General features: G+C 43.8%; 1 protein-coding gene across 1 annotated transcript; it reads left to right on the plus strand.

Moving 5' to 3' along the window:
* Positions 1–305: 305 nt before the first annotated feature.
* Positions 306–10,649, plus strand: LOC134800103 (synaptic vesicle glycoprotein 2C-like). Its single transcript, XM_063772581.1, has 11 exons — positions 306–403; positions 1,254–1,415; positions 1,669–1,831; positions 1,911–2,032; positions 8,204–8,445; positions 8,577–8,752; positions 8,937–9,075; positions 9,171–9,272; positions 9,506–9,696; positions 10,120–10,247; positions 10,353–10,649. The coding sequence occupies exons 1-11, from the start codon at positions 346–348 to the stop codon at positions 10,466–10,468; spliced, it is 1,599 nt and encodes a 532-aa protein (XP_063628651.1). The 5' UTR covers positions 306–345; the 3' UTR covers positions 10,469–10,649.
* The last annotated feature ends 1,899 nt before the right edge of the window (positions 10,650–12,548 follow it).

A 12,548-nucleotide genomic window follows, 5' to 3' on the forward strand; every position in this document is an offset into this window, starting at 1 on the left:
GCACAAGCCCTAACTGCCGACAGTATACATAATAAATATATAGGTACAAAACACACGTATAGTAAGCAGGCGCCTTTAATCCCCCAGATACCGCGGCATATCAAGCCGATACGGTAATCTGTAATAAATTTACTTATCCGTGTAAAGAGCGTTTGATGATCGAATGAAATAATAATACAAAACACACGCCCGGCCTAAGCTCCTGTTGATAGTATTCGCATTTCATAGTCATTCATTGATATATCAGAACACATCAGGAGTTTGACAACAACAATGTAAAAAATAATAACTTAAGTATGAAAGCGGCGTGAAGCTGTTTTAACTGATTGAATCCTTGAAGTCAATATGACGGGTCACGACAAAATCCTTAAAGTACCTTTCGAAGAAGCACTCGATAGCACTGGTGAGTAGGGTTGGACGAGGTCCTAAAGTAACACAATTAACACACTGCACCTACTGTATATACCTATATACTTTCAACCGGTGTACTTCCTTCTGGACCAAATACCTTTCGCCAAATTTCACTTCCCAACAAACTTATCGCAGTAGTTTCATTTCCCAAAGGAATCTTTAGCAAAGTTACACTTCGCATATAATTTATGTGGTCAAATTATCATTTGGCATGATTTTACTTTGTCAAATGTTATTATTATTATTATAATAGGGGTCATCCATTAATTACGTCACATGAATTTCAAGGTTTTTTGACCCCTCCCCCCCTCATTGACACACTTGGTCCCATTTGGGCTAACCCCTCCCCCCTGGTGTGCCGTCACATTTTTTCAACGAATTCGGCAAATCGAATCAAGTAGGTTGCACCTATTATTAATGTTTTATCAAAATATTTTCGAAAAAAGAAATATTAGTAATTTTATAACCCAAAACTGATTAGGAAAGAAAATTAAACGAATAAAAATGATCATCGTTCCAAAAATTTGTTATTTAACTGTACAGCGAATTAAATAATTTAAATAAGTTAAAGTGACATCACAAAGTTTGAGACTCCCCTCTCCCCCCAGTCACAACATGTCACATTTTCTTGACCCCCCCCCCCCCCATAAACGTGTGATGTAATTAATGGATGACCCCTTAGGAACTTTAACTTACTTACTTAGCAAACGTTTTATATTGGCTAGTATTATAATCCAAAAAGATGTTTGATCCAATTGTCACTTCCTCTTGGCATTCGGGTCAGTACGCTTGTTTGCTTTTGGAACACCCATAATTGAATAGTGTTAAATGACAATGTACAGGTGTTGGCGCTTACCAGTACCGGTGCGTGGGGCTGAGCAGCGCGGCGGCGCTGGCGTACGCGTGCGTGTGCTACGGCGGCGCCATCCTCGTGCCGGCCGGCGCCTGCGAGCTGCGCGCCGCGCCCCAGCACCAGGCCGCCATGCTCGCCGCGCCCGCCCTAGGTGAGCCTATATACTCACTCCATATCCTACCTACTGTAATAAAACCGATGTACAATTCCACAAAATTCCTTGTCAATATTAAAGATTTTCAACCATTAATAACCATATCGTCTTCCAAGGGATATTGGTCATACGGAAAAACTTATATTGGATCAATAGAAACCAAAATATATGTCAAATTTTTACCTAACTGAATAAATGTTAGTCTGTGGCTGGTGAAGAATAAATAAGAAGTGATTGCGTTATTTGCCAGCGGGCGTAGTGGGGTCGGTGGTGTGGGGCTGGCTGGGAGACCGGCGCGGGCGGCGCCGCGCGCTGCTGGGCACGCTGGGCGGCGCGGCGCTGACCAACGCGGCCGCCAGCCTCGCGCCCTCCTGGCCACTGTTACTGCTGCTGCAGTGCACTAGCACCTTTCTGTAAGTACTCTCTTAAATTATTAAACTCGTGCCAAAAGAATTCAATACATACTTACTATAATTTGCGTGTAAATTTCAGAGGGTCGGGAGTGTATCCGCTGGTGATGACGCTGCTGAGCGAGAGCGTGCCGCGCGCGAGCCGCGACCGAGCGCTGCTCGCCGTCGCCACCGTCATGCTGTGCTCGCAGGGCGTCATGGCAGGTAAGCGTATTGCACTACCTACTTCGGCGCTACACTACTAATGTCATGTACATCAGTAACTGATAAGGCTAACGACCCCTAGTTTGCTCTTGTATGCTTGCGCAGAGATTTCTCAGTAGATACCTATACTGTGATTCAGGGGTCGGAAACCAGTATTTTCTCCATACAAAAATACCGGTATTATTACGTTCTTTTTCGTTCTTTGGTTTATTATTTCATTTTGAATGGGACAATCTAATAATACTGTTAACTAAATACGTAGGTAGGACTAAATTCATGATTCAGTCCTAGTACGTCATGTAATTGAAAATATTGGGCTATTTTGGGGTTTTAAAAAATACCCTACCGAGCCCTGCTGTGATCAGAATACATCTTCTTCTTCGTGGTCGAGACCTCATGTCTGAGGGACGTGACTTCTATGGGTTATTCTTCCTACTATTGCTCTCCAGGCCTCTCGATCTTCGGCCATCTGCATCGTTGCCTGGAGCGAAGTCTTTTTGGACCACATCTGACCATCTACTGGGTGCACGCCCTCTACTCCTTCGTCCGTCGACACTCCCGGTAATAATGCGCCTTTCTAGCGTGTCCGTGCCGCGTCTGACTGTGTGGCCGAAGAATTCGAGGACTCTTTGGGTACAGATGGTGGATAGCCTTGTGGTGATATTGAGCTCCTCTAAAATAGACTCGTTTGTGCGGCGTTCAGTCCAAGATATTTCAGCATTCTGCGCCAGCACCACATCTCGAACGCGTCTATCCTTCTAAGTGCCCGGGCTTTCAATGTCCAAGTCTCGGAAGCATACAGGAAGATTGAGAAGATAAGGGTATGCATGAGCTTTATCTTTGTTTTGCGGTTAATTCCTCGGTTCCTCCAGATCTTCTCAAGTCGCTTCACTGCTGCTTTTGCCATCTGACCTCGTCTGACTATCTCCTGATCACAGTCCCCGTCATCGCTAATTTGTGATCCTAGGTATACAAACTTGTGTACTGTATCGAGGTCACGTAGCTCGTTGGTTCTCTGTGGATGGCCGCTCCGTTTGACAAACATCAGTTTGGTTTTACTTCGATTGATCAGAAGACCATATTCTGCGCTGATGCGATCAATCCGGTCCAGTATATGGGTCAAACAGATCACTGTGTTATGTCTTTCCTGTAGACATACACAAGAGTTAAGGGCTATAAAGGTTAATTTTCTTATTTAACCCTTATCCACGTGAAAAGGTCCTCCTTTTATTTAGAGAACCATGATAAAATCATTGCTTACATGCCCACAAGCTATTAACTATTGCCCACAGGAGAGAAAAATGTACTGTTCGCGATAACACCCTAGTTTTCTCTCCTGTGGGCAATAGTTAACAGCTTGTGGGCATGTAAGTAATGATTTTATCATAGTTCTCTAAATAAAAGGAGGACCTTTTCACGTGGATAAGGGTTAAATAAGAAAATTAACCTTTATAGCCCTTAACTCTTGTGTATGTCTACAGGAAAGACATAACACAGTGATCTGTTTGACCCATATCGGCGAGTTCAGCTTCTGTCGAGGCTATGATTGTGGTGTTATCAGCAAACCGCAGATTATTCAGGAGGTAGCCGCCAATGCGGTTCTCGAAAACCCTACGCATGATATGTCCACCGATTAGGTTGAACTATTGCGGTGACAGGATACATCCTTGACGCACCCCGCGTTCCGTTTGGAAAGGTTGAGACACACACTCCCCTATCCTCACCCTGGATCTACCACTGCGGTTTTGGACCAGAAAGGTTAGGTGATCTGGCACACCCATTTCGCTCATCACCTCGAACATTTTCTTCCAGCCGATGCAGTCGAAGGCCTTTGCATAGTCTATGAAGCACATAGCGGCACTGATGTTATGTTCCCTACACTTCTCTATCACCAGCCTAATGTTGAGGATTTGCTCCCGTGTCCCTCTTCCTCTCGCAAAACCTGCCTGTTCTTGGGGAATCTGTCTCGCTATAAAGGATTCCCGTCTTTTGTTCAGGATGTGTAGGAGAATTTTGCTGGCATGCGAAATGAGCGAAATGGTGTGATAGTTTTCACACTTGCGGGTAGATCCTTTCTTGTGCAGGGGCGCCACAGATGATTCTGTCCAGTCTTCCGGCCTTCCGGCAGATTGTGTGAATATACTCCTCCTAGGTTCTGAATCATTTGCGTGGTAACTCCGTCACTGCCGCATGCTTTATGCTTCAGTTTCCGAATGGCAGACTCTACTTCGTGCAGGAGGATATCGGGTTCCCTTTCTGTGTAGTCCAAACAGTCTTCTTCTTCGCATAAGGTGTTATTATCACAGTATATTAACTGCTGACAGTATCCTCTCCACCTTTCCAGAATTGTCATCTAGTCCATCAAAGGTGTTCCATTGTTGCTCTCTAATATAGTCCAGTGTTTAGGTTTAAACTCGTTGGTCAGGATCTTAACTTTCTGAAATATGTCCGTCCGTCCGTCTGTTTGTGGGCTGCCCTTCTATCGGTTTAAAAGTCGACGCCATGAAGTCGCAAGCGATCGTTTTGGGAAGTCCACATTACATCTCCATACTGTCTGAGCAGGTGGCACCTAGAATTCTCTTTGATGGTATACCAATTCCTTTCTCACCCACTGTTAAAAATCTAGGGGTCACCATGGATCAGACACTTTCCTGGGCGCCTCATGTCACTGAATTGAGCAAAAAGCTTTCTTCCACTTGATACCAAAGCCATGCTGGCTCGGTCCCTGTTACTGCCTTTACTCGACTACGGCGACGCTGTGAATCTGGACATGACAGAAGAACTCCTGAACAAGTTAGAGCGCTTACAGAATGTCTGTATAAGATTCATTTTCGGCCTACGGAAGTACGATCATGTGTCTTACTACCGTCAAAAACTCAATTGGCTTCCAATCCGCCGCCGTAGAGATCTTCACACTCTTTCTCTTCTCTTTAATGTTCTTTTTACACCTTCTTCTCCTTTATACCTCTCTCAAAAATTTCAATTTCTGGTTGAAGGCAGTGGCCACCGTCTGCGTTCGAGCGCGAATTTATCACTTGCCATCCCTCCTCACAAATCTCGAGGATACAACAAGTCCTTCGCAGTGCGTCCAGTGAAGCTGTGGAATGAGCTGCCTGTTTCGCTCAGGCAGGCACAATCGGTTGCGTCGTTCAAGGAGAGGTTAAAGAAACTATGGTTATCTGATCTGACTGATTAATTTGTCTATATTTCTATTGTATAGTTGCTTTATATCGTTCTAATTCTTTCCAATTTTTAGTGTATTTTCCCCCATTCCTTTTTGTGTAATATATGTATGTTTATCCTATAAATTTTGTATGTAGTTATATCCTTTATCTTTCTGGTACCTTGTTGTACATTTTGCTGCATTTGTCACCCTCTTTTCACTTTCTCCTCTCATCTACTCAAAGGTTAACTGGAAGAGATCCCTCAAAGGGATAAGTTCGCCTTTGTACTTCTTACTAATTGTATGTTATTAATATGTCTTTTTGTACAATAAAGAGTTTACTACTACTACTACTACTACTACTATGTCGCGGGAGTGACCCGTTTCAGAGCATTTTTCAATGTCGGCACAAATTCCGTCTATAAAGACCTCTCTATCTTTCCCGCAGAGCTTTTGGATTTGGCTTGTTTAGCCACCTCCAGCATTGCGCTTTTTAAGCTAGCCCAGGTGGACTCTGGTGCGTCTAGAGCAGCGGTCGGCAACCTTTTAGCAGCCAAGGGCCACATAGCAGTTAACGTCGTGGACGCGGGCCGCACTTTGTTAATATTTGTGACTTTATCAGACATTGTCATTTGTCAATATTACATACAAAGTAGCCGGGGAGGCTCGCGGGCCGCAAGTGAGAAGTTCGCGCGGGTTGCCGACCGCTGGTCTAGAGGGTCCTGCCATGCGTCAGCAAGCCTACTGCTAATGCGTTCTTTGTACATTTCCAGAGCTGGGGTGTTCAGACGAATCGGTTTGTTTAGTATCTCCCTTTTCGCCGATTTTAGGCGCACCCTGAATTTGGCTGCCAAAAGCTGATGAACGCTGCCACAGTCCGCTCCCGGTCGCGTTTTTGTAGCACAGATTGAAGATCTCCATCTTTGGCTTATCAATGTAAAATCGATCTGGTTTCTGTACAATCCGTTCGGTGATGTCCAGGTATAAAGGCGTCTCGGGTGTTGTTGAAACCAAGTGTTCATTACCGTCAACTGGTTCTCCGCACAGAAGTCCAAGAGCATCTCACCTCGCTCGTTTCTGGTGCCCAGTCCAAATTTGCCGACCGTGTTCCTCAGATGGTTATCGCCATCTTCTATCTTGGCGTTAAAATCTCCGAGTGTTATTACCGGTTCTTTCTTGGGTATGCCTCGTAGCGTTTGTTCCAGTACACCATAGAACTCTGTGATTTCCTCCTCGCTCGATGCACCTATGCATACACAACTATCAGGTTTACAGGGTGCGGGTGTGCTCCAATTTTTACTTTCAGAATTTTTTCATTTATGCAGTCATACCCCAGCACCTTATCTACCAGATGTCTCGATATCAGTGCTGCCACTCCACTGTGACTTTTCCGCAAGTTGCCCGACACTATGGCCATCTTTCCTGCAGAAGTCGTATAATGGCCCGTTTCTTTAATGTGCGTCTCGCTTATGCCCAATAAGTCTATCTTGTATTTATCCATTTCCCTCTCAACCGTTTCAGTTGTTCCCGGTTTCGATAGTCCCCTAACGTTCCAGGTGGCAATTGTGAGATAGCAGGGTTTTTGTTTGTTTTGGGCTTGTCCAATATTATCCTTCATTGAAGAACTCGGCGCAACAGTAGCATGTTTCCTGTAAGTCGCCTGCTGCGACGCTAACTTACGGCCGGTAGCAGATTTAACACCAGTTGACCCGGAACCAGACTGGCGCCGGGCGTCAGCCGGATCGGCCGAGAAATCCTTACTTTTAGTGACTTTACCCATAGCAGTTTTCTTGGGAATAGTGATTACGGTAGGATCTATATCTGAATCCCTAAAATCTTTTCTCCTATCTTTGCATTCCCTAATATTGTTTGTCATAATGATCAGATGTCCTAACGCGCGTATTCCCTAATTTTGGTTTCCCTATTATCGAATGGGCGATTTTTTTTGTCCTAATATCTTTTTCCCTAATGACACTTTCCATATTGAGTATTTATCCTAATGTTATGTAGCATAATTATTTTTTTGCCTAATTATTGTTAGGCCTAAAAATTATATATCCTAACCATCATGTTACCTAATTTCACTTAGCCTATCGTTGCTTGACCTAACACTCGTATGCCCTAATTTTGATTTCCCTATTGCGTTTCGTTTTTACAATGGTCGCAGTTCTAACCTAACCTAACCCACTTTTGTGACAGCAGTTCGTTTTTGCGAGGATCACAGTTCTAACCTAACCTAATCCACTTTTGTGGCAACATTTCGTTTTTACAATGGTCGCAGTTCTAACCTAACCTAACCCACTTTTGTGGCAGCAGTTCGTTTTTGCGAGGGTCACGGTTCTAACCTAACCTAACCCACTTTTGTGGCAACAGTTCGTTACCATTCATTATGGAAAGTAATTGTTATGATAATTGATCAATAGGAAAAGTAACTGTTATGACGATTGATCATTAGGGTAATAGCCATTAGGTCAAAACAGTTAGAACATGTTATTTTATGCTAAACATTGTTAGGGATTTCGAAGAATATGGTAAAAAACATTAGGGATCTTGATAGTTATGGTACAAATGCTTAGGGCAAATGAGTCTTAGGCTAACCATTACATTATGGAAAATAATCGTTATGACAATTGATCGTTAGGGCATGTGCCCATTAGGACAAACCAGTTAGGGCAAGTGACTTTAGGACAAACGTTGTTAGGGATTCAGAATGACACCCATTACGGTAGTATCCCCATCCTTTCCGCATCAGTCTTTCAGAGGATATTTAGGTCCTCTCGGCCACTGAAGCCGCCGGCAAGGCCGGATCGGGTTTGGTGCACGCCGCCCGAGACTCGGCGTTGGTGAATTTCCAGCAGTTAATATCACCTCTCTGCTCACCCTCCTCCTTTCTCATCCGGGCTTGGGACCGGCCACGGCGGAGTTATAGAATCAGTCAAGTCAGAATACATAAATTACCTGCTAATCTTAAACTCGTTTCCTTTTCTTATTGGTTATGATATTTTCAGGTTTAGCAATCCCCATCGTACCCCTGACGTTCTCATACTACGTCCCGGCCCTGGGCATCTACTGGAACTCGTGGCGGACGCTCATGTTGGCGTACTCGCTACCGGCCATCGTCGCCGGGCTGGGAATATGGCTCTTCGTCCAAGAGAGTCCTAAGTTCGTACTCACCAAAGGCGACGAGGATGGTGCCATGAAAATTATGGAATTAATTCATAAAATAAATAAAGTGGACGAGAAGTTTCAGGTGCGTCCTTTGAAGTACGCTTGGGCAGTTGATACAAGGCAGACTCCTAGACTAGACCAAACCGCTATATGCTATCTATCCTCCCTCGCTGACTCGAAACAAACTATCAACCAAACACTCTTTGGTTGCAGGTGCAGGGGCTCTTTCTAGATTCCCAGGAGAAGACGATGTCGATGGCAGAGGCGGAGGCAGAGGCGGAGGCAGGGGCGGGTGCGGCGGCGGGGCGCGGGCGGTTCACGGCGCTGTTCCGCGCGCCGCTGCGCCAGTACACCGCCATCTGCACGCTGCTCTTCATCGGCATGCAGTTGTACGTTACACATTTCATTTCGTAATCTGATCGTTACATTGTAAAGTGTTAATTAGAGTTCTTGGGGCGATGATAGCTTTAGCACTATATTAGACATTAACAAAATTACAGATGGTAACAGATCATAGCCCTAATAAATTGATATACTTATAAGCCTATTGAGATTGAAGAGTTACTTTTTTAGTGTCGGAGCTTTTCTAATTTGGCTGCCGAAGATATCGAACCAGTTGACGAAGTTGCTACAGACGGGCGAGGGCTCCGATATGACGCTCTGCGCCATCATCGAGAGAAGCTTGCACGCCGAGACAAGAGCACTCGCCGAGGTGAATTTTTAAAAACCTGCGAAATGATACACACAGTCATCTCTACAGCAGCCAACAGAAAAATGCTTTGACGATTGCCTTGTTATAATTGACAGCCCGCCGCGAGTGGTGTCTCCTGCTCCATTAACGTGTCGGCGCTGCTGATACTGCTGGCGGCGTGCAGTCTGCAGTTGATCGCTAACGGTGTGCTCAGTCTGGTAACTATATACTTAGTGCCTTTTACATCCATTTATATTATTTTTAAAGTTATTACATTAGTACGCATTAGCCCCGGCCACGGAACGCACACTTCGAGTGTCATGAGCGTGCACGCTCGACGATCGATATAAATTTGTGGCATCAGCATCAAACGTGTACGCTCCTGACACTCAGCGCGTGCGTTTCGTGACCCTCAGGTAAAATGTTGTTACGTGCACCATGCACTGTGCAGGCGGTGGGGCGCTACGGGCGGCTCAACTCGGTGATGGGGTTGGTCCTGGTGTGCGGCTCGAGCGGTGCGCTGGCGGCGGCGGGACCGCCGGCGGCCGTCGGCGTCGCGCTCTACGCCGGCCTCGTCGTCGGCATCATCGTCGTCGGGCCCTACACCGCCATCGCCGTCTCACTCTTCCCCACGCACTTGAGGTAGCCCCAAACTCTTAAACATATGGAAGATAAGAGTTGTCTCCGTTCTAGCGAACTCAACCGTTCCGAAATCGTTAAACACCTTTTCCTTTAATACTCCTGATGGGGGCCTAGCCAGGATAACAATCAGGATTGACAATATTTTGCGCCGTAGCGAACGAAACGCCTCTCACTCTCTATCGCACGAATATGAAAGAGTAATAGAGAGACAGCAGCGTTTCGTTCGCTACGGCGCAAACGATTTTAATTTTTGTAATCTTTAACTATTTGAATCAGAGATTAACCCCGAAAATGTGTCCCTGCCTAGTACCTACATATTTAAACTATCTGGATGGCCAAATGCGCGTAACCGGTTTTCACTCGGTTAAGCAGCAAACTGCCAAAAATGCATGCTTAGATTGTAAAATCGAATAAACGTTTCAGGAGCCTAGCGGTGGGGCTGACGATAACGGGCGGGCGGCTGTGCGGCTTCTTCACCATCCAGCTCGCCAACTACCTGCTCGGGCGCCACTGCCGGCTCGGCCTGCTGCTCTTCTCCGCCGTCTTCGCCAGTGAGCCTCTTTAAAGCCCCTGAACTACGTGCAAGTAGCATCTGCTATTACAGCTCCGAATAATTAGAAATCATAATAATTTTGTGATACTTATTCGACTTGCAGGTTCTGCGCTGCTGTTGCGCCTGCTGCCGAGCGACCGGCGCCCGCGACTGACGCATGAGCCGGCGGATCCTGGTGGCGTCGCCTTGACACCACTAAACAAATCTACAACAGTCTGATATGTTTTACGCCAAGATAAAGTCCAGCTCTTTTTCTTCAATAAATCCTCAATATTGTAAGATCGGTAACACGAAATAACTGTACATCATCGTTTGAAATAAAATTAAAGAATAGATAAAAAGTGAAATGAAAAAAGTTTATTAGGTAACATGAAAGGAAGATTGTTATCGTTTATAAATAAACTAGTGGCTCTGTGAGCTGTAGACCTCGCGAGCATAGCTTATTGGGACCGTGCACGATGACAGCGCCACACAGCGGTTTGATCAATCAACAATACAAAATTTTTAATTTAATAAAAAAAAACGAAGTTTAAGTGAAAAAAAATACAAAAAGTTATGTCTTACTGGGGATCGAACCGAGACTTTCTGTGTGCAAACAAAATAAGCGAATGTTTGCAAAATGCGCCATGATATAGTTCTTAGCTAAGCTGACGAAATTCGGATACTCATTCTCGAGTAAAAACTAAATATCTAAATACCGTCTAAACCAGCAATAAATTTTTTCTGCATTTTTTGCCATTTACTATGTAAACATGTCTCAAAAAGAATACACTCTTATGATACCGATACGACTATTTGTATAATCGCGAGCTATCACAACTTTTCCATTTTGAAAAATTTTCAAAAACCGGCTCGACAATAAAATTTTATCGGTTCATAGAATTCGGTTACAAAATTTCACGAGAATCGGTTAAGAATTGCGACCTGTAGAGGAGAACATCCGGACATACAAAACTAAATATCTTAATACCTCCAAAACCAGCGAAATAAATTTTCTGAATTTTTTGACATTTAATCTGTAAACATGTGTCAAAAAGAATACACTCTTATGATACCGATACGACTATTTGTATAAGCGCGAGCTATCACAACTTTTCCATTTTGAAAAATATTCAAAAACCGGCTCGACAAAAAAAATTATCGGTTCATAGAATTCGGTTCCAAAATTTCACGAAAATCGGTTCAGAATTGCGACCTGTAGAGAAGAACATCCGGACATACGAAAGCAAAACGCCCGAGTCAAAACGTAGACCTTCGCTTCGCTTCGGTCAACTAGACGGGCCCGCAGCTCCGCTCGCGTAGGTAAATGAAATAAAGAGTTTGTCTTATGTTTAGTTAAATACCGACATTATTATGTATCCAACCCTGCCATGGTTTATTAGGGCGAGCGAAGCGAGCCCTATTACTATTCGACGATCTATGCGTTCTTGTGGTACACTTTACGGAAAAGCTACTGCACTGTTAGGTTTGAAATTTAACATAGTCATTTAAATTCATGTCTAGTGTTATCAAAACATAAAAATATCATTTTATAAACCTAAAAAAATAAAATAAAGTAATAACACTTTGTATTACTACTAGCGCCATCTGTTGGCAAAATAATGAATTAACATTCGTGCTAATGTTAATTATTAATTTCTCTAACAGATGGCGTTAGTAGTAAATAAATAAATAAATATTGGACATTGTACAAATTGACTAAGCCCCACAGTAAGCTCAAGAAGACAAGATGGGGATGGCGCTTACGCCATTAACAACGATGAATACAAAAGTGGGTTAAAATTTTGGATTCAGACGCACCTCGCTTCGCTTGGTTTGATTCCCAATTTGTGAATACCTACTAGAACAATCTTGCTGTGGAGGTCAATTTACTCGTGTTCCCTGACGCTGATGAACTGATCAGTCATGTTGTGTTAGCAAACTTAAATCGGGTATTTTCAGTTCGAGAAACAGTTTTGGCGCCATTAATTTATTACGTAAGACGATTTTGGGGCGGAGGGGGGTCAAACATATCTTATTTTTTCTTACAAGAGGGTGGGAGGGGGTTTCATAGTTTTTTTTTTAATTTCTTTGAAATGATGACGTATAAAATACATAATAATAATACTTCCACACTCTATGCTATCAAACACGGTGCAGAGTTAGCTTAAACGAGCTCAAGTACAAAAAAAAATTACGAATGTGATATTTGTTGTACCTGTACAAAGGTACAGGTACAAATATCACTTTCGTAATTTTTTTTTTTTTTTTTTATAAATATTAAAACACCAAACGTGTAGGTACTCAATTTTTTTTTTCT

The sequence above is a fragment of the Cydia splendana genome, chromosome 2, assembly GCF_910591565.1.
Source record: "Cydia splendana chromosome 2, ilCydSple1.2, whole genome shotgun sequence".
Classification (NCBI taxonomy): domain Eukaryota; kingdom Metazoa; phylum Arthropoda; class Insecta; order Lepidoptera; family Tortricidae; genus Cydia; species Cydia splendana.